Raw genomic sequence first — 21,831 nt, 5'->3', positions numbered from 1 at the left:
GATTCCGAAATGATAAACTCTAAATGTTTACTGAATATTCTCAATCCGATCTTTAAATTGCAACTTTCGATCTCTTTTTATGCGAATTCTCAAGTGATACCAATCGGGGAGTTGTTTGTAGTTGGCAAGCAATAAAATGATAATTTCATGTAGCATATAATTATATATCGAAAGTAAAAGGTTACAGGAGTACATGTAATATTTATTATTGCAGTTACAAATAGTGGGTATTGTGTGGGTATATCTATTGTGGACACACTTGTTGAGCAGTTAATCATTGAAGTAGGATTCTTGGGTGTTTTTTTGTTTGTTTGTTGTTGGGAGGAGTCTAGAACGGCGCCCATGCAGAAGAGTTCAAGCGATTCAAGTGTTTTGGGTAGACAGTTCTTAAAGTAGTATGGCGCTAAGTCCAACCCAAAGCATACACCCACACACACACACACACACCCTCAGGCATACAGAGTTCAGGCTTGGGTTGGAGGCGGGAGGCGGCGCTGGCTGGGATGGCTGGCTGACTGGACTGAATTGACAACCATTGACCGATTGACAGATTGACCGATTGACCGATTGACTGATTTAACTGATTGATCGATTGAGAATTTCGTTTTTGGCATTCGCATAAATGTAATGTGGAACGAAAAGAAAAACAGTGACTTAAGAGAGAGATAGAGAGAGAGAGAGAGAGAGAGAACAAACAACAAATCTTCAACAACTTGGTGCCTACGGAACGGATCTATTCAAAAAAGAACTTATGTATAACCAAACCAAAGAATAAGAGACCGAAACAAGATCGAAAGGTGAGCAAATTTGCAAAAATGTTTGGATATTTATTCAGAAATTACTTTTTGCCTAGCGAATTTCTGTTGAGCTCCATGTGACGTGAGCTTCCACATTGCAGCTTTTGAGCGGAATATTTGGAAACGGAAATATTAAACGGGAAGTTAGGCCGAAAAATAAACCCCAACCTGGCAAACAAAAAACCAAAGACAAACAGGTAACAAAAAATAAAAGCCAAAATAATATATTTAAAACATATGAATAAAAAGTTGGGTGAAAGAAAATGAACTAAATTTTCTTTAGTTATGCATAAAGTATTTACCATATTTTGGGTAATTAGTCCCTGACTGGTTTCAGCCGCCCCACTCCCGTCTCAAAGGTAAACCTGATGAAAAAAGGGAAAAAGAAGAGAGAAAAGATAGAGATAGAGTTTTTGTTTTCTTTTTTTTTTAGAGGTATTTTCATGTTGGTTAGGTGTCTGCAGTCTGATTTTTGTGAGTTTTTGTGAATAGTTCGATAGCATGGAGAAGTTAGTAACGATATAGAAAAGAAAGTGGTTCTTTTTTCTCTGAGTTAGGAATATTAGCTATACAAAATGCTAACAGAGAGAGAGAGAGAGAGACAGAGCAGGAGAGAGCTAAAAGAGAGAGCGAGGGGCCTGCATAGATCCAACCCAACTCAATTCGAACGATTGGTGTATTTCCAACTTGAAGACGATAGCCCAAGAGATACGAAGATATATTTTAGATATACTGGCAAAAGAAAGTAATGGTTGATGAGGAATTCCTATATGATATATATGTATATATATACAGATTGAATAGTGGTTTAGGAATGGTTAAATGACTTAAGGAGGCCCAATAAAAAGCAACCAATTGATAACATAAATATATAATAAATGTTAAAAGATATTTTATAGATGTTTCCATACGTTTTAGTATACCCAAACATGACTTAAATGTATACTTAACAAACTAAATTAATTGTAGATGTATGTATGCATAGATGAAAAATAAAATAGACATGCAAATGGTACAACTAAATTATAATATGCAACATCAATGACAGGTAGTAGGTACAACATTTATGTGGACGATGTTGGTGCTTGAACATTTATATGATAGGTACTATGGGTGATAGAAACACACGCACACAGATACATCACACATACATACATAGATCAAATACATCAAATAGTTATATGTTCGAAAAGTGAGTCTAAGAAATACACCAATCGACGAGTGTGCGAGGAGAGTTCAATCAAATACAAGCGCACCACAAGGTACTCCGACTTAGAGTTAGTTAGTTAGTTAGTTAAGTTAACTAATGTCAATAAATGTCAACAACATCGAAAGAGCGCAATTAGAGTTACAATTAGAGATTAGTAGTAGGTTGTAGTTGTAGTAGTAGTACGAATCGGAAATGAAAATAATCAATCGCCACAGGCCCAGTTGGAGGGAACAAACTTACCTTCTTGACGCTGCGTGTGGTCGAAAAGCCATCGCCGCGTCGATAGTTGTCACCCTGTTTGGGGGGAGGAATGGAAATGATAGATGAGAAATGCCACTCTCAGGGGTGAGTATATACTCACCATCACCTGGTGGGAGCGCAACGTTCCAAAGTTGTCGCGTCCGCGATATGTCTGCTGTGTATTGTAGCCGTCCGGCTGGAACTGGAAGAGCGTCTCCGAGTTGGGTCCCTGGTGCATCTGATGCATGGGTGGCTTGCGCAGCGTGTTCTTTGGCGAGTGCATCTTGTTCTGCGGCGGTGGCTGTGGCAGCAGCACGGGCTCCGCATAGGTCACCTCCTCCACCTGGGGCAGCAGCTTGGGCTCCTGCTGGATGCGGCACGAAGAGGGGAAGCTGCTGGAGGGAAAGAGTCGGCGGGTAATCAGTAATAAGTGGAGAATAGATTAGCGGACTGCTCACTCACCTATTGACATTCTGACGCTGCTCAAAGTACTCGTACTCCGTGTCCGGATACGGCAGATTATCGTCCTCGTCCTTGTGGCAGCGCCTGCCGCAGAAGTAGCCTGTAAAGAAGCCCACGAGCAGGGAGAATATCGATCCGGCCAGCACGGCCATCACCAGAGTCTCCACCGTATACTGGGCATTGATAATGTCTGCGGAAATTTGAGGGCCTTCGATTAGAACAGTTTGCACAAATTTGTGTGGATAATATCTCGGGTTGTTCGCATCGATACAGTTTGTGCATTTAGGTAAAACATTCAACAAACATTTCAATACACAACAACAAATATATTGTATAGATTGGTTTTGTTGTTTGTTTCATTGTTGTGTCAGGTGTCAGGTGGTTTCAGGTGGTTTCAGGTGGGGCGGTTTCAGTGTGGGGTTTATATGGAAGATGATCCATTAACGAGTATTGCAACGACATCAATAAACATCCAAACATCGAATTTAGAACGCACGTTACAAGGATAACAGATGGAAATTATACACAAAAAAGAAACAAGAAGAACATTGAACAAGAATTGTTAATATAATTGTACAACAACATCAACACATGGTATGGTAATAGTTGAGTATTATAAATGGGTATAGATATGGGCAGATTTAGTTTCAAACAAGCAGTCAAAAGTAGAAGAAATTAAGAGACGATTGAGAGCAAAGTACTTGCTGTATCTTAAGACTTGGTTTACTCCGAAGGAGAGCTTTAGGAATGAGCCTTCATTCAATGAGTAAATAGATACATTTTAAATACCCAACAAATATTTGCAGTATCTTTTATTAAGTAGAAAAGATGTACACCAAGACAGAGCATTTTCCATTGCAAATGGAAAAACTTCACATCAACAGCAAAATATAAAATATATGCGCCAGTATATTCGCGTGTATTTTCCGCGTGAAATAAAGTGCATGGGAAACATTTGGGATTGAAATTGAATAGCATAAAGTGGCAATAAGCCAACGGAGTCTGGGGAATGAAATTGTGATTTGCAACAGAAGACAACGGACGTGGACAAGAGGGGTAAGAGTTCTCAAGGAGCAGCACAGGTTAGCGCTACACAGATACAGATACAGACACAGAGGGAGAGAGAGATAGTAAGGGAGCCAGCCCCATTTCAGGAAGAGTGACAAGCAAGTACGTGCATTATACAAAAAATACGAACAGCAAAATATGGCAACATAAAGATGAGCACAGAGAGAGGGGAGAAAACGCTTAGATAAATCACCTTCAAAGTTCTTATCAATATTGTCGATGATTTCCTGATCCTTGCTCTGACGACGCGAATCCAATAAGTCCATGTCATTCCGGAAACCCTTCTGCTCGCCCACATTGGCATCCTTTGAATTGATTTTGCCTGGTGAGTGTGAAGAGACAAAAACAGAGCAGAGGTTAATTTCGCATTCGATGGCAGGGCTGCCACTGGTACTCACCTGAGGGACAGGCCGCATGCTGGCCAGTGGACACATTCTGATAGAAATAGTTCTCCTCGAGCCAACGCGGTGCACCATGGGAGCGACACTTGCCGGCAATTTTGTCCCAGGCACAGTAGGGATCCTGCAAGGCGACGCACTCGCTGCAGATGGAGAGGTAGAGGTGGATCGGTGCATAAATATATTGCAAAAATTGTGAAATGTAAAAAATGTAAAAGCTCCATAAATGCGCAGCATATTGGGGCAGTCAAGTGGCCAGGCCAGACAGGCGCACGACATGCCATGGAAAGTCACGCAAATTGTTACATGATAATAAAAATGCCATTCTCTCTGGTGTCTTCTCTGCATTGTCTGGTATGCGGCGTCCTGTGGGCGACCTACCTGCAGCTGGTGATTTTGTCATTGTGGCAACGATGCAATTGTATGGCTATCACCTGACTGTCTGTCACAATGATTAATTTGCCATCGTCATAGCTGCCATCCTTGGGTTGATCTGTGGAAGAGCCCCAAAGAGTTAACTTGGGAACCTCAAGTTAAGGTTTTGTGGCATTCGACTCACCGTATTGCATGGTTCGTACTATTTCCAGGTTGCGTATGGGTTCGCTTTTGGTCAGCACATCGATCTCCTCGATGACCACGGAGGTAACCTTGTCAGCGGCATCTGCCGATTCGGCGTTCACCGATTTGATGATCTTGCCATGGTCTATAAATGAGTTAGTGAATGATTTTTGATATGAATTTGAATGTAGTTTAATGGCACTCACCTGTGCCAACAAATATCACATCGTATGTCTTGCCGCCCGGAGTTTTGATCTGTGCATCGACAGCGATTTGCGTGAAGCGATAACTGGAAATAGGCAGACACAAATAAACATAATATTATCCATCCAGCTACGTAATTAATGTTGCAGCTGTCAGGGGTATGCGATTTCACATAGATCTAGTTTTTATTTCTACTCGCAGCTCGCCTTGTTCTGCTGCTGCTGCTGCTGCTGCTGCTGCTGCTGCTACTCGTTTTATATGAAACACAACGAGAAATGTCAATGGATGTTTTCTTTACTTGTTGTTCTCTTTGGTCGCTTTTTAGTCTGTTCTGTTTTGTTCTGTTCCACTGACAATGGACGGATGTATGGATGTCTGTCATTTTGGTTAGATGTCCATTAATAATGGACAGACGCCAAAATGGTCGCTGGCTGCTGTCCGGGGGTTGTACGAGCAGCAGAATGCCAGAATGCCAGAAAGCCACAGAGACAGCCACAGCCACAGCCAGAGCTACTCGTACAACTGCAACGACACTGTGGCAGACACAGATACTGATGCACAGACAGACAGACAGACAGACAGACGGACGGAAAAACATTGTCGCTGGACAAGAGACAAACAATTTGTGTGTATTTATATGTACAACAAATGTATACATATATATTCGCAGCAACTGAAACAGCAGCACACAACTAGATGAAATAATAAAAATGAAAATGAAAATTCTCTCTCTCTCTCTCTCTCTGTGATTCCACCACAGAAGCGCCTGAATGTGCGTCCCTCCGCCACCGTCCCTGCAACATTTGTGGCCTGGCCCCATGTCTATTGTTGCTGTCACGATTGCCGCCTGCCTCGATTTAAATGCAAATGTCTAGCACAGCAGCACTGGCATCAAGGACAACAACTAGAGCTGCAACTAGAGCTGAATGTCCCTCCCCCCCACGATGGCTTTTGCTTTTTATTGTTAATTAACTAATCTCTCTCTCTGTATTTTTTTGTTCTGGCATAGTTTAAGCCATTTCCCAACTGCCACATGTCTGATGTTAAATTTTAAATATTCTTTTTTAGGTCAACATTTATTTTATCCGCAAATGAATGAATAAATAAAACTGATTGCCAATACTATTGAAATAAAGGGCGTTTTAAATATTAAACTCCATTCAAATTAGAAACTAAAATGGAAGACAGAACAATGTCCAGGAGCAAAAGTTATCGCAAAGTTTTTTAGCATGGCCCAAAAAACTAGAAAAATGAAAGGCCAAGTGTGGAAAGGAATGTTTGGGACATGCAATGCATATGCAAAATAAATACACTGATATTTCAAGTCGAAACTAGAAAATGGGAAAATTGTTTAAGGTCTGGGGGATCCAAGTCAGGGCCAGAAACATGTCCAGCTCCGGGTCAAAGTCCAGAGTCCAGAGTCCTGAGTCCAGAGTCCGGGGCAATTGAAACTTGCAAAAATGTTGCCAACTTTTTGCATCGCTCGGATGGGTTTTGGAGGGCGACGATGACAGTAACAACAACAAGTTAGGGACAGGGATAGGGACAGGGACAGGGACAGCGACAGACAAAGCAGAAAGGAAGTTAACCTCCTCCCCACCCAAACCCAAACCACATTGCCGCCGCCTGAGGTGGGCTGGCATTGCCATTGCCATTGCCTGGCGATAAGAACGGCGAGACACGATAAGCAAGGATGCCCCATCCACAGGAGCAGAGGGGCAGAGGTGGGTTTTTGAAGGCACGGGATATGGTCAGCCAGCTGCCAGAAATCAGTTGAATATGGGATACTTCCGGTCCAAGACAGGAAGCAATTTGCAACAGAGCCAAAGCTGCCAACTTGCTGAAACATTCAACTTTTCTCAGAGATGCTACAACTTTCAACTTGCGGCAAACTTTTGCCCCTGCCCTCCCCACCACTCCTCATCCAAACATGCAAATCCTCCTGCTTTTGTGTCCTGTCTCTGCTGCTGCTGCTGCTGCTGCCTGGCCAGTGTCCCTTCCAATGTTCCTTCATTCCAAGATTTATATTTATGCCACGCCCCTGCTGGACAGCTGCCTGGATATCCCTCGAAGAACGGAAGTGGTCGATGGCCCCCAGACAAGCGATTCTCCTCTCTGTCCGGCCACAAATGAAATTATAATAAATTTCTGTCTCCCTGCAAAATTTCTGTACACATTTTTGGGCAATTTCTGATTTGATTTTGTCATTTTGTGTTCGATATAAAATAGCCCCCCTCCCCGCATACCCTTTGCGACGCCCTGCGGTTCAAATAATTTATGCGAATTGTTTAAAATATAAATGGAAAATATGATAAATGAAATTGTTGGTCTTGGTCCTTAAGGGTCCTTAACCTGGCCAACTGGCTACTGTCTTTGAAGATGTGGCAAAAAGTGAAGAAAGTTCAAGGTGAAAAGTAGACAAAAGCCAATAAGGCAAAACGAGGATTGCATTTCTCGAAGATGGAATATAATCTCTGACAAAAAGCGCTGGCAATTGATTTAAAGTGATTAATTATCTTACTAGCTTTTGGGCAGAGATTTCTTCATTGTATATCTTTCGGATATTTGAATCTAAAATATGGTTTAGTGCTTTTAGTTATTTTTCTTGAATCGCGAAGCTACTAAGCTTCGTTTACGCTTGCTTATTCAAGATACTTTCCATGGCTTTCATTAGGCCGCTTTTATTTTATTTCCAGCATTAAATGGGGAATTTAATTCAAATATGTGGGTTAGCAGGAAATGCGCCAGAGCTGCTCCGCCCCTCCCCGCTTTCATACAGAAATAGTTGAGCCACAAAAAAAAAAAAAAAGAAAAGAAAATTGTTCAAGTAACTTTTGCACATTTTTATGCAATTGAATTGAGTCTTGGGTCTTGATTAAATTCTGATGCATGCCCGTCTCTGGGCTCTTGCGTCGCACAGCTTCCCATGGCATCGCATCCGTTTGCCGGCCTGAGACCCAAAATGCAATGATTCAGTTGCAGAAAGTGGCCATTCTGCTCCCCACTCGCACACCACTTGTCCCGCTCGATCCACTCACCTCACCTCACCGCACCGGCTGCACTGCACCACACACCCTTTGCCTCATGCATTTGTTGTGGTGTGCTCATGTGGCACACGAATGGGTATGCGAATGGGCATGGGAATGAGGGATAAGGAAGCGAATGTGGATGTGGAGGAGGTAGTCGGTAGTCTGCGTTGTTGCTACGTGGTCCATATTTCATTCTAATTTATTCAGTTGTGCATACATATTTTCGTTACGGGTTGCCTCCTCGGCGCATCCATGCATTTCCTTCTGGCTGGTTCGGTTCGTTTGCTTCAAACTATCGCTTCACTGCAGCAGCAGGCCAGGCCAGGCCAGGCCAGGCCAGGACAGCAGCCACCAGTACCAGTAGAAGTACCAGTACCAGTACCAGTACCAGTAACAGCAGCTTCCTGCCACTAACCAACCCAAGCCCACCTTCCACCTGGAACCAACTCCACTCTCGGTCGAGGGGCTGCTCAGTGGCTCGCTTATGATTTACCCTCTTTAAAGTTTTACCGCTTTTACCTCCCACTCACATCTCAACAGTGCTTCGTAATTGTGGCTCAATTACATGGAAAAGTTGCCAAATTGAATTTTTAAATTCCCGCCCCCCAGCCCACTCTGCCATCTCGGTTGGCACAATCTTTTCAAATAATTTATGGGGCACGACCCAACATGCTCGACGCTCGCACCTCTTGCACTGAGTCATGCGGTGCCCCCTGCCCTTCCTCCTGCAGCGTCCTAAAGTTCAGATTGTTATAGTTTACGGTTATATGCTCTGGCTAACACCTTTAGCCAATTTCCATTTCGAGAGTGGATGCGGATGCGGCACAGGTGCTGAAACATTGAAGTATGAACCGAGTGCAGCCATATGAGGCAAGTGCCTTAGGTGCAAGCGCTTCAATGTGCAACGAGCGAGCAGTCCGCAAAGAGTATCAAATTTATATTAAAACCAATTGGATTACGGAGATTGCATTCGCTTTGATTTAAATAGTATTTGGAAGGAATTTCTCATCTTTCTTCTCTCCCCACAGACTACCCACACATTAAGCTCTGAAATAGCCACAAATTGGAGCTTCCCCAATTAGACCCCGTCACGTATTCAAATTCCCCATTCCCCATTGCACTGCAGCTTTTTTCTCTGCACTTTAAATGCTGCAAATAAATTGTGGATACACTGCCGCAGCATTATTTCTGCTCGGAAGGGGCTGACTTGGTCTTTTTTTGTTGGCCCTCTGCCACCAACGGAAACGGAAGCAGCAGAGTAACGAAATAAAGATGAGCCAAAGCAGAGTGGGGACTGAGTGACTCTGCTGTATGGCATTTGATTGTACTCACATTGTGCTCGTCCGGACCAAAATCGGTTGACCGAAAAACGCCGGCACATTCTCGTCCATTAGCGAATGTGTTTTGATGAAATTTAATGTCGGATCCGGAAGCGTTCGTGAATCATTGTGACAGGAGCCGGGGCGCGGTTCAGGAACCTAAAAAAAAGAAACGAAAAGCGTATCAGATACAAGGCTAAATAAAATATTAGTCAGCAATGGGCTGCGATGGTGATTACTCTTTTTTGTAACCCTCTTTTGAATGTACCCTTTGGCTGCAAAGTTTGTACTTCCGTGAGCTAATAAATTCTTGTTAAAATCTAATTTCAAATACATTTCTTCACCAAAGTTTAAACCTAAACATTGCAGTAAACATTTATGTTTATGCCGACACCAAATGAGCTTTGAATATACGCTTCAGTTTTGGCTTTTGGCTTCCCTTGAGCTCTCGCCTGACCGCACATCAACTGCCAGAATGTAAGGAGAAGAAAGGCTACCAAATCGATGGCGACATGTGCAGTCAAGTCATCTTCTGGCCCGAAATTGGCAAAAGCATTTCGAGATGCAAATGCAAATTTTGGTGCCAAAGGAAAAATACATTTGCCTTTGAGCATTTTTTATGGCATGCCCGGCCATAAGTCATAAATTTGCATGGCAACAGCTGCCTCCAAGTGCGCTTACAAGGAAGGCAAAGGCAGAAGCCCTAACTTGTGGTTGAGAGCTAAGTACGAGTATATGCTGCAAAACACTCACCTTGGCATTGTTTACCGGCAGCCAGTTGGAGCCGATGCCGCTCTGCTCCTTGAACTGGCCCTCAAAGGTATCGGCTATGTCCTGCGGATGGCACAACGAATTTCATTCAATATTTTGTATCGCTCAAAGACACCAAAAGGTTCACTCACCTGCAGGGCAAAGGCACACACAGCTGAGCCGGGTATCGAGTTGGCGGGTGTATTGAAGACTCCGTAGATTAGTTTCGAGCTCATCGAGCCATACTCTCCCGCTACCAGATTGCTGGCCGATTCTAAAGTTGCGAAATATAATGAAATTTAATATTTGTATTGCCTTTGTCCTGGCCAAACTCACGTATTTCGTTGAAGTAGAAGGGATAATCGCCCGGTATCGAGCAATTCAGGCGGGACTTGAGGAACGATGTCCAGCGATTGCGGAACCGATGCGGTCCACCCTTATCCCATTTACAAACGCGGGCCACACGCGAATAAATCGCCTGAAAATCGAAAATAAATATTATACCTGCTGTTGGTAGCTGGCTAGACAATCTGCGGACCACAAACAAAGGACCTTCCGTTGGCCAAACATCAGCAAAAATATGCTCTCCGTTGATTGCCTTTGTTTTGTGGCCTGTTGTCTAAACTGATTGGGGAAGAACTCACCTTGCCGCAGTTGATGAACTCCACGGCTGTCTCCCTGAAGAAGAAATAGACGAAATCTCCCTGCGTGAATGAGCTCACAAAGTTCGGGGCTGTGTGGGGAAACAACAAAAAAGTTTAGTCATCAAATGCATTTATAGTTGTGCTCCTTCAGATTGCTGTAAACATTTTTATCGCTGACAGTTTTCGATTTTCGTCAAATTTTCATGAATTTATGAGCGTCGCGGTGCGTGTCCTAGGAGCGACTCGATTGGTATTTGCTATCAGCTATCAGTGGAGGGGCATTAACTTTATGTTGGGAGATGAACACGTGCATGGGTCGCGATTAGGGACAAGTGAAGCTGGATACGTAATGAATATTTCGCAAACAAGTGGGTCATACATGTTCGGTCGTACATGTTTCAAGGAGTCGCATTTAATGTTAGCCATTGGCAACGCTTGACTTTAAATGGGGAATACATATTTACATATCTATATGAATAGTGATATATACAAATATTTGGACCCTGTCACTGGACTCTATGAAATATTCACAGCATTCACGGGCAACCAGCAGGCAGCAGCACCCCGCTCGTGCAGCAACCACATAAATTATGAACACTGACGGACAGATGGGTGGGAGGTCCTACCGTCTTCGTTGGTAAATGACAGTCGAACGTGCCAATGTCTATTCAGATTCAGTTAATGGAAGCTGTGCATGGCAACGCGAGCGAGCGAGAAACCGAGGAGGTCCTTGAAATATGCAAAAGGCAATCGCACGCAATCGCCATATGACAGCAGGCGTCCAGGACAGCAGAGGCCACTGACAATGGGAGGCAACACGGGTACGGGGCAACTCAGGTGCACCCGGAAACGGAATGGCAATGGGAATGGGAATGGGGAGCGCGTAGAGGCATTATCATGACAGTCTTGACGTTTTCAATTACCAGAAGTGGTTACAACTTACCGTTGAGACTGAGGCTGTCGTACTGCTCGGTCTGCAGCGGCTCTCGATAGATAATCGGATCACTGCCGCTGAAATCGGCCACAGTACCCGAATATAGTTCATTATCTGCAAAGAAAAAGGAAAATATATGTTTGATTAGTCACATTTGCACACATCAAATGATTAAAAATAAACCCAAACAGATGCATATATTAATTTGCATGTATTAATGCAATATTAATATATTAATATACATATATAATGCATATATTTTCCATGGATATTTAAAGTCAGAAAGTTAAGTTAAGCCAATCAAAATAGAAACCTTAACTGCCAGCATTTATTATCCATTTTGCATACACTTTTCAGTCGCATTATTTGTAAATAAATTTCAATTATGTGTCACATTCTATTAGCTGCAAAAAAAAAAAACAAACAAATTTCCTTTGAATTTTCGCCAAGAAATTATTTATGCAGCGCATTTGAATACCCTGTCTGTTGTTCCTGGCGAAACGGAAAACACATTAGAAATATGTCTCATACAATTTTCATCAATTGCTGATTGTCTGGGACAAATCATTACACATACGCACGGACTTGTCAGCCCTGTTGTCCCTGGCCAAATGTGCGCGCCAAATTCCATTAAGCTAAACGACAAGAACAACGAGGGAAAACTTTTCGACAAGCCTCAGAGTCGGCCTCGGCCTCGGCATCGGCATCGGTATCGGACGGGCCCCTGCGGCCGGCTCCAGCGAAGATAAATGAGATTTTCTTTTTCTGGGCTTGCGTTTTTTTATTTTTTTTGTTTGCTGTTGTTTTGTTTTGATTTTCGTTTGTGCAGTGAATTGGCTTGTGCTTGGGCTTGGGCTTGTCGCCGGCTTTCTGGCTATGGCTTTTCCATTGTCGGAGCTTCAATAACATGAACACAAGAAGGAAATATGGAAAAACAGGAGCGGCAACAACGCAGGCAAACGGAAATGCCGAGCGACCGTTTATTGTCTGGCCGGAAATGGCTTTGCCGTCGGCCTCCAAAAACTGAACCCCGCCCCCCACCAATTCCAGTCTATACATTACCCAGCACAGACCCTGTGGATTCCAATGCAATCATCGATTGCTCTGCGGGAATGTCTGATTCCCACAGTCCACTCTTTTCAGGCACTTTAGGGGCAGAATCCCGACAAAGTGCCGCATTATCCATGCATCTTCCAAGATACAGCAACAGACTCAGGCAGACGGCGCATGCCGGATGAGGGGCAAGGGACATGGTGGGGTCTCAACTTTGTTTGGCATGAAAAGTATTTCATTTATTTACATATAATTCATTCTATGGCTGCAGCGCAAGAGAAAGCCAACTGCAGATGACTTTATCTTTTTAATTTATCAAAATTGTGATTGTGAGACGGAAGGAGTGACTGTCAGACACATACACACACACACATATAGGGAGATTTGCAGACCAAGCGAAAGTTTCTCAGGCTTTTTTGTTGTTGTCCTGTATATAAAGTTTATTTATTTCTACTAAAATAAAACAGAAAAAAAATAGATCTCACATCTCTCCCCGACGGGGAATTGAACCCCGGTCTCCCGCGTGACAGGCGGGGATACTGACCACTATACTATCGAGGATGTTGATCCGAGCACGGCAAATTAGTCATCACGTTATAAAGCACTGACGTGGCAGAGTACCTATCTAATGCTTAATCTAATCAAATTAATTTCAAGATAATATTTGTTTACAAATATATTTCTGGACATGAAAAATATCTTCATCACCGCCAAGGGTGGGCTTTTTTTCAATAGATTTTCATGTTGCATGCAAACTTCAACATCAGGCACATGGGCGTGGCAGCTCTGCTATCACAACAAAAAATCGAATAGAAAACGCAAATTACGTGACAAGAACGCGTGGGGGGTAGGTAGGAAGGCGAAAAACAACATTAAATCAACAAAAAGCCACATTAAAAGCGCGAGTCTGCAACAAATTAATTTTGGAGCCACCACCCCCTCCCACCTTGCCACTCTTAGGCCATTACAGCCCATCCCCTTGGAGCCATTGCTGCAGGCGAGTGCTTAAATTAAGAGGCTGTAAAAGTCACGCGGTGAGTGAAAAGTTAAATCGGCTCCGTGTTCGGTAAACACACCCAAGAATCCGCTGAGGCAACTTCCAGGGGGCGGCAAAAGCACCCCTATTGGGGTGGGGTGTGGGACGTGGGACGTGGGACAGGTGATGGTAACGGCCAATAAAAGCGATTTTCAAATTTAAGGGAATAAGGAGAGGAGCTGGCTATATTAAAATCTTTAATTTTTCAATATTATATTTTTTAGAGTACTTATTTTTCTAGATGCAACTCCGTTCTTCCACTCTTTGAATTTATTAAGAATTAATTATTATTCCCTGACAATGTGCTCCAGAGCATTGAACTGCATTTTCCTTTATTTCTTTGCAATTTCTCGAACTTTACTTGCAAATTCGCAAGTTAAAGGTTTACGTCTGTTTCCAACAACTGTCTCGTAATCTAAGCATCTAATAAAAGTATTCCTTGTTTGACTTTTACAGATATCTATCTGCAAAACGGTGGGAAGAATGCTGCTGAATGCCAGGTGATTAACACAGAGAATGCAATTAGCATAGCGACCAAAAGTTGTCATTGTTATAGCTTTATTTTAGGTTTCCCTCCTTCTTCTTTTTTGGCTTGGCTAACAAGCTGCACAATGGACGAGCCCTGCCCCTCAGCGTGCCCCTCACTATCCACTTGCTCAGCTACAGATACACATAGTCAGGACTGAGGAGCAGTCAGCCCCGTCCGTCGCTCGTCACAACATCGACAGGACACGGAAAAGTGGGTGCTGCCACCTTTGGCCTTCGCTGTGTGGCGCCTCTGTGCACGTTGCATCTAATTGGTTTTTGTTTGTGTGTGTCTTCTTGCTCTGGCTCCCCGTCTCTCGCTCTCCGGCTCTTTCTTTATGCCCTTTATACTGTCTCCTCTGTCTTGTGCTGTGTCTGTCGGTCTCTTTCTCGTCATTGTTTCGTGCAGCTACGTTTGCTTTTAGTGTTTGCTCATTATAACGCCAGTTACCTGACGACCCGTCCCGACCCAAACGTCCAACTACCAACGAACAGCGCGAACAGCGACTGGGCGGCAGATAGTGCACAGGACTCTTCGAGAGACCTGGCCTGGAAGAACTGGCAAAGTTTTCCGCATTGCAGCAATTGCCGGGACTTAACTCATTTTAAATGACAATCTAGCGTGCAAAAATTATGCACCTACCATCCAACCATCCACTTTTCTTGTAACCCCACACTCGCTCGCGTACCCTTATCCATATCCTTTTTCTCCTTTTGGCTTGAGCCTCTCTATGCACTGGGCAGAAAGCCCAGCTCTTCGCAAGCCCGAAGCTCTCTCTCACAGTGTGGCATAAAGTTCGATAAACTCTTTAAGTGACTTACTCATAATCGATTTTCATAACAACGTACGAAACGGAACAGAACGGAACAGAACGGAACGGAAAACGCTCTTTAGAATGACGAGAACAAGGCGTAATGAAAGTTCATCGCGTTGACTGCGGCAATTTGCATATTTTTGCATGTTTTATTATGCGGCAGACACATACACAAACACACACACACACACACACACACTCACACGCTAATACATAAATTACACTCATTTTCAATGACAGGACGACGCACGGAATGGTTGAGAGACAGGGACGTTGCACCCCGGGAGAGACCCCCAGGCAACGAGGCAGGCAGGAAGGCGTAACTTTATTACATCGCCGCTCATGTCCGCTCTTGCTCGGAACGTTGCGTTTTAAATATTTGATATCCAAACACACACACACACACACACACATATATATTTATAATTTTCCTTTTTTTATTTCCACTTTCAGGGCCAACAGAGGCCCATTGTTTTTCATGCCATGCCAGGGGCCTCGCAGGGGTGTGTTCCGTACGGCTAAAGCCCTCATTTCAATAGCTCGCTTAGGAATAATTACACATAAGCTTGTTGTGTATTCAGCCATGCATATGCGCTTCATGCATTAGCTATTATAATTCCTATAAAGCGACTGAGCGGTGCAGAAATTGCACACGACTTAATTGCTTCATTTGCTTGAAATTGCCAAGGAATTTCGGAGATTTACAACATTATGCGTGCAAATAGTAAGAATAAATGCCACGAATATGGCGAGGATATAAGTGAATGCATTTTATTGCTACATTCCAGATGGATATAAGAGTTGCTAGAGTTCAGTTTATTTTTCTTAAAATAAATCCCAAAAATAAATGCAGCCTGCAGTCTTGCAGTTTTCTCTTATTTTTGACTTTGCATTGCCAAGTAGTTTTCACAAGGTTTAGCACTTGAAGTTGAGCACAGCAGATAGTCAGAGAGACAGAGGCGGGATTTGGAAATTTGAAAGTAAAGCCTTTGGCCTATTAATTAGCATAATTACAGCCATGTGGCTGACCTAGTTCAATGGCAGGGCAGATCCCATCTTAAGTCACCAAATTCGTTGTTCATGGTAGCCCCCGCCCATGCCCAAGTCAAGGCTTTAATTACATTCGCTGGCAGAGGGCCCACAACGTACTCATAGTCGACATAATCCTGCACATTTTCTTGGCCATTTTTGTGTGTGTGTGTTATCAATTTCTGGGATGTAATTACATTTCACTTGCGCTGTACTCTGTTAGCAATGCAGCACAGACCAGAGAGCAAAACTCTGTGTGTGGAGGCAAATCGAAGCAAAAGTTTTTGGCAACATGTGTCCTACCCCAAGACGGGGAAGGAGAAGCTGAAGATGGAAGGAAGGCCAAGGAGGCAGAGTAACATTTCGCTTGCTCCACTTTCATTGTTCTTTTCGGTTTTATTATGCCATTTTCTGGCCATCTTCTTTCTGCTTCTCTGCTGATGTTGCTTTTGATTGTTCTTGTTCTCGTTGGCTTTGGGAGTTTTGCAAAATTTTGCAATTAGGTTAATTTGGTTTTTATTGGCGCACCACAATTATCAGCTGTTGGCTCGCTTCACTTCACTCTCCAATCGCTCCACTCTGCAAGGGGCCAAATGAGTTTGACTTTCCCCCAGGCGTATTTGCATCTCTGCATCTCGGCATCTGTGTATCTGTGTATCTGTGCATTTGCATCTGTGTGAATCTGGCATTGCGCTTAGAAATGATCAAATTAAAAGTTAATGTCTTTCTTGTCGTTGCCCCAAATGGATATTCAAGCGAGCTGCTTTGGCCAAGGCAGCTTGCCAATGGCCCTCTTTTTTGGATTTGGGTACGAAAGTTGGGCCAATTGGCTCAGAGCAGCTCTTGGCTTGGCTCTTCCAAGGCAAGTGCCCTACTCGGACTACGACTGTATTCAATGAATACAAAGAAGCAGCTCTCTGAGCATCCAATTCCGGCCAAAGTCGTCTCAAGTTTGGGCCTGAGGCTGGGGCTGACTCTGCGCGTAATTATCTGTTATTAATGGTAGCTCTTCACTCTGCCTTTTGCCTCCGAGCAGACGGTTGGAAAGAGATTTACATATGCTGATGGAAGGAACGGATCCGGATCTAGATTAGGGGCGTGTAAGCTGCCAAAGGCATGCAGGATTAGCAGGGCTTCCCATCCATTTCACCTAGTTCCTGGCAGCCGGCATCAGGAAGGAAGTAACACCCTGGAAATGCTAAGGCAACATGTCCACTGTTTCAACAGGATGTTAATGGGGGCATAGGGTAATGGTGGTTAGGAAGTGTTGCCATGCGGGTGCGGGCACGAGAATGGATGCGTGCTTACGGCAGTTTGTCTGTAATTTATATGTTTAGCCAGCAGCAGCTCTCTTGGCTACATGTATGCATCATGTCTGTTGGTTTTGGCTCTCATTTTTAACACTAAACTCAAGGGCCTCCTTCCCTCAATGTGTTCTAAGACCATATCACACATTCTCTATGTTCCTCCCTCTCCATCTCTTGTTGTTGCTGGGCTCCGGTCTCCATCTCTTCTTCTGTGTGGCACACTAACATCACTCAAATGTCGTTATCCTGTTTTCTCTCTGCCCGAATGTGTGTGCCTTATGAATTATGTTACGTTTGGACAAGTTCCAAAAAAGAAAACAGACACACAGACACTTGGAGCAAGGACTAGAAGTCCTCGAGTAGCCGAGCAGTGCTTGGGATTTATGCAGCTAAAAGGGATTTCAAATGTGTTTGCTGTCTAATTGGCAATGCATAAAGAAAACGAGTACGAGTACGAGTACGAGCACAACAAGGATGAGGCAACACCTCAACGAGTGTAAGGATAATATCGTGTGCGGAGAAGTGGGTGAGGGAAACAATTGGATGTTGCAGCTGAAACTATTCAAGTTGTTGTTTCTCCTTTCGACGGCTCTTCAATTTGGGTCAATTTCTCATGCAAAACGAGAGTGATGGAAAGATACTTATCAGGAAAGTGAGTGATAAATAAGAACAGCACAGAGATCAGATATTTAACTGCTGAAAGTTATATAATATTTTGTATTTAAAGAACCCCAGATTATCCCATCCAACTTCATTAGTTGCTGGGAAATCATTACCCAAACTTCTGGAAGTTAAAAAGTTTCCCAACCAAAGGCCAACAATCAAAATGGAAAGCTGTGGAGAGCTCAATATATCGATTACTTTGGGTGGGTGGTGGAAGCCACAAGGAAAACTATCAAAGAACATAATTCATAATTTATGAAAACTGTCTGCGTATGTAGCATTTAATATTCTCCGATGTGTGTGTGCTCTGTGTGCTGTGTGCTGTGTGCGTCGACAAGCTTGGGATCCTGGCGCCAACATTGCTCAGACATTAATTTAGTGGGCCATCACCGCCACAATGTGTGCTACAAATTTGGTGCATGCCACATCGGCGCGGTGGCTGGGGGGAATTAAGGGTGGTTCTGTGTGTTGCTTTCATGTGGAGATGGCAGGGTACGCGACTTTTGGCACAAGCAAGTGGCTGCTCTGCTCCCCTCAAAGTGCGGCACAGCCCAAGGGCTCCCTCTGATTTATCCCCAACGAGTGGCAGGTGTAAGTAAGGGTTGAAACAAGCAGCCCTTAAATAATGAATCTTTCCACTTGACGAACAGCTGAGTCAGTCTAATGTCTAATGAAAAGTAAACGCAACCAAAAGGTTTCTAAATTGAGAGACTGCTTACAAAATAAAAATGCAGGAGTACCTGCAATCGGACCCGCCTCATAGTACGCCACACTTGATCTATTCAGTAATGGGGCAAGTTTAACCTCTTCAAGGTCCTGCTTGATATGAACGGAACTGACTATTGAAAGGATTCTGTTCTCCTGCTGTCCTCGTTTCTAGCAGCTAATTGTTTCTTGTTAATGCTTTTCGTTTTTCTTCTTAGATTTTTTTGTGCTCACATTTTTTTGAAAAGTAGAAGCAGAAAAGGAAATACGAGAAGAGTCCGTGCATTGTCCGTAAAAGGGTCACAAGCTGTGCTTGTTTGGTCCTTTTTTTGCAAGCATTTCTTCTTTGTTTTTCCGCCATTTGGTTTATTGTTTGGACTTTGTTTTCGAGTACATATTTTACTGCAGACGGACGCTTTTGGTTGCTGCTTTTTTCGCCGAGTTTTTTGAGTGCCCCCTTTGTGAGAGTGAGGGAGAGAGACGGTGAGTGTGAGTGTGAGTGTGAGTGCGAAAGTGTGAGTGTGAGAGGGTCCTTTCATCCTTCGCAGTTGTTAGACGCTCATTTAAACTTTTGGCTCTTAGCAGATTTCATTGTTTTTAATGAAACTGACAGTTGTCCCTGTCGCTGCTGTTGCCGTTGCTCTTGTTGCTGCTGTTGTTCTCATTTTGCATTGCACCCGCATTGTGTGTCCTCTGGCCCCTTTTCCCACACACATACCAACACCCAAACCCACACACAGGGCCATTCTTGGGCGCTAGCTTCGGTTTCGAGATAACGCGCCATTTGTTTTCTTTTGGTCATTCGCCTAAGCCAATTTAAGTTGGCTAAAATAAATTAGCCCTTCTTTACTTTCTAACGAGCTCTCCGGCAGGGTCAAAACCATCTAAGAAGCAACCAAAAGCAACGGAAGCCACACCCAAGCACAAATGTTGCGGAAAAATGACCCTTAATTACTGGATTAAATATGCAATTAGAAATGTTCCAACAACATTCCTAAATGGCTCTACGATCTATTGGGGTCTAGGGCTGCTCTATTTTTAGAACAAAACATAAATCTGACAAGGGATGTTCAACATCCTCGATAGTATAGTGGTCAGTATCCCCGCCTGTCACGCGGGAGACCGGGGTTCAATTCCCCGTCGGGGAGAGATGTGAAAGGCTTTTTTTTTTCTTTTATTTCCGTTTGATAGTTTCAATTTAGAATATTTCAGAATGTGTATGAAAATACAATCAAACGAAGAATATGCTATGTAAGATGTGTACAAAATGTATCTATCCAGGCCTCGCAGTCTGGTCCTATAACTATATAACTATAACTTATCTATAACTATTTTTAATGTATTTTTAATAAAAAATAAGAAAAAAAAATATAAAAAAAGACTTTAACATCTCTCCCCGACGGGGAATTGAACCCCGGTCTCCCGCGTGACAGGCGGGGATACTGACCACTATACTATCGAGGACGTTGAACGAAACGCCTCCAAATACAGTTTTCTTTCCCATTGGAAGATCTTCGGTAAACAACTTAATGGCTGCATTGGTCGCATGAGTCATAGGCACGGCAACACGGCACGTATGGGGGTGAGTGGCTGACTGGTGGGGTGCACAGCCCTGCGTCCCTCCACGATAGGGAGTATCTGAAAGCCGTGACCCAGTTCTCTTTTGGTATTGTTCCGGTTTATGTTTCTGTTTTTTCTGTTTTTATTATTTCTCTCGTGTGGAGAGCAGCAGTGCTGCTGTTTTATTGTCGCGTGCGCACGTGGGTGAGTGTTTTTCCTGCACGGGCTGTTCATTGATATTCATTTTATATGCCGATGGTACCACGCCCACGCTAGAGCGAGCCTAGCGCACCATATGTTACCCGTTGGCTCGCATTGTGCCAACACGAATTTTCGGGTTGTGTCCCTTGGCTGTTCCTTACTTGCTGTTGCAAAATTTAAGAAGTGAGAAAAAGTTTAAACAAACATGGAACCAAATGGTATAATCCAAAATCTCTAGCTAAAGCTAGAGTCTCATCATGATTCATTTTATATCAATTCTGCATAGGTTCCTCTATCATTGTAGCTCCATTACTCACAGTACTCGCATTATCAGCTCTAAAACTTCACAATTCGTCGCGAAATACATATCTCTTCATTTGAATTCCACCACTTCTCATGCATATGCATCTGACACTTGTGTATTCATGTATGCAAAATATCTTTGCTAATTATAAATTCCCGATTAAACATAAATATTTACCGACTATGCGCTACTTCAACTCTTGTTTTTCGGCTAGGGCTTATGTATAATGAAAAAGGTCAAGTTTCTGCCAGCACGCACACATACTCTGACAGAAATAGCCAAGGCCCAAGGATGGTGGGGCCATGATGGCAGGAAGTTCGGATTGGAGGCCTTAACCTGCAGAACCAAAAATCGACAGGCAATGTGGTGCGAAATTGGAGCGGTTTTGCGTGATATGCAAATGCAGCTTGGTCCTGAATCTGGGTACCGGTAGCAATGCCGGTCGTGGTCATGCTCCTTTGACTGGTGCTGGTGCTGGTGCTGGTCCTGGTCCTGGTCCTCATCCTGGCCCGACCGTTTTTCAATGTTGTTCCCGGTTCAGGGCTCACGGTCCGCACGGTCTGCCGAGTCCTTGACATTTTTCGTTGACGCCAATGTCTGACCCCATGCCTTGCCACTCGCCTTTCGCCTTGCCCCTTGTTTCCGCCAGAACAATCCCATGTCACAGCCCTTTCCCCTTTCTTCCCGTGCCATTCGTCAGCATTTTAATCGCGTTTGTGCATTTGCTTGGAAAAGTCTAAAATTGAACGCAAGTGATGGCAATTTGTACGCTTCGCTGTGCCCGGGCCAATGCCATTGGCCAGGAGATGGCGCGCCCAGGAAGCCCAACAACCCACCAACAGGGCAGGCTCAGGATCCACGGGGTTGAGTGTGCCGAAATTAATATGCGTCGGCTTTGGAGCGGGAAAACTTTGCTGCCAAGGGATTTGGCTCCGTTCGTTGTTGGCCATTCTCCGCCTTTTTTCGCCCCAACTGACGGCTCTGCCACTTGCTTCGACGTTGTTGCTGCTGGCGGCAGCG

The 21,831-nt window shown here is 43.8% G+C and overlaps 1 protein-coding gene and 3 non-coding genes across 4 annotated transcripts in view; 1 reads left to right on the top strand and 3 right to left on the bottom strand.

The window, feature by feature from the left end:
* LOC117584447 (semaphorin-1A) overlaps positions 1-21,831 on the bottom strand; it is a 115,289-nt gene that overhangs the window by 6,887 nt on the left and 86,571 nt on the right. The window contains 14 exon segments of the mRNA XM_034273364.1: positions 2,248-2,301; positions 2,369-2,639; positions 2,710-2,917; positions 3,971-4,099; positions 4,176-4,318; positions 4,557-4,668; positions 4,735-4,878; positions 4,940-5,022; positions 9,299-9,444; positions 10,039-10,119; positions 10,188-10,309; positions 10,372-10,513; positions 10,680-10,768; positions 11,623-11,727. Of these exon segments, the coding sequence (XP_034129255.1) occupies positions 2,248-2,301; positions 2,369-2,639; positions 2,710-2,917; positions 3,971-4,099; positions 4,176-4,318; positions 4,557-4,668; positions 4,735-4,878; positions 4,940-5,022; positions 9,299-9,444; positions 10,039-10,119; positions 10,188-10,309; positions 10,372-10,513; positions 10,680-10,768; positions 11,623-11,727 (1,829 nt within the window).
* Trnad-guc lies at positions 13,156-13,227 on the bottom strand. The gene has a single exon. It is a non-coding gene; the product is annotated as a tRNA-Asp (tRNA).
* On the top strand, positions 19,823-19,894 carry Trnad-guc. The gene has a single exon. It is a non-coding gene; the product is annotated as a tRNA-Asp (tRNA).
* On the bottom strand, positions 20,139-20,210 carry Trnad-guc. The gene has a single exon. It is a non-coding gene; the product is annotated as a tRNA-Asp (tRNA).

This window comes from Drosophila guanche, unplaced genomic scaffold, assembly GCF_900245975.1.
Source record: "Drosophila guanche unplaced genomic scaffold, DGUA_6, whole genome shotgun sequence".
In the NCBI taxonomy this organism is placed as follows: domain Eukaryota; kingdom Metazoa; phylum Arthropoda; class Insecta; order Diptera; family Drosophilidae; genus Drosophila; species Drosophila guanche.
This window is presented reverse-complemented; position numbering and strand designations above follow the sequence as displayed.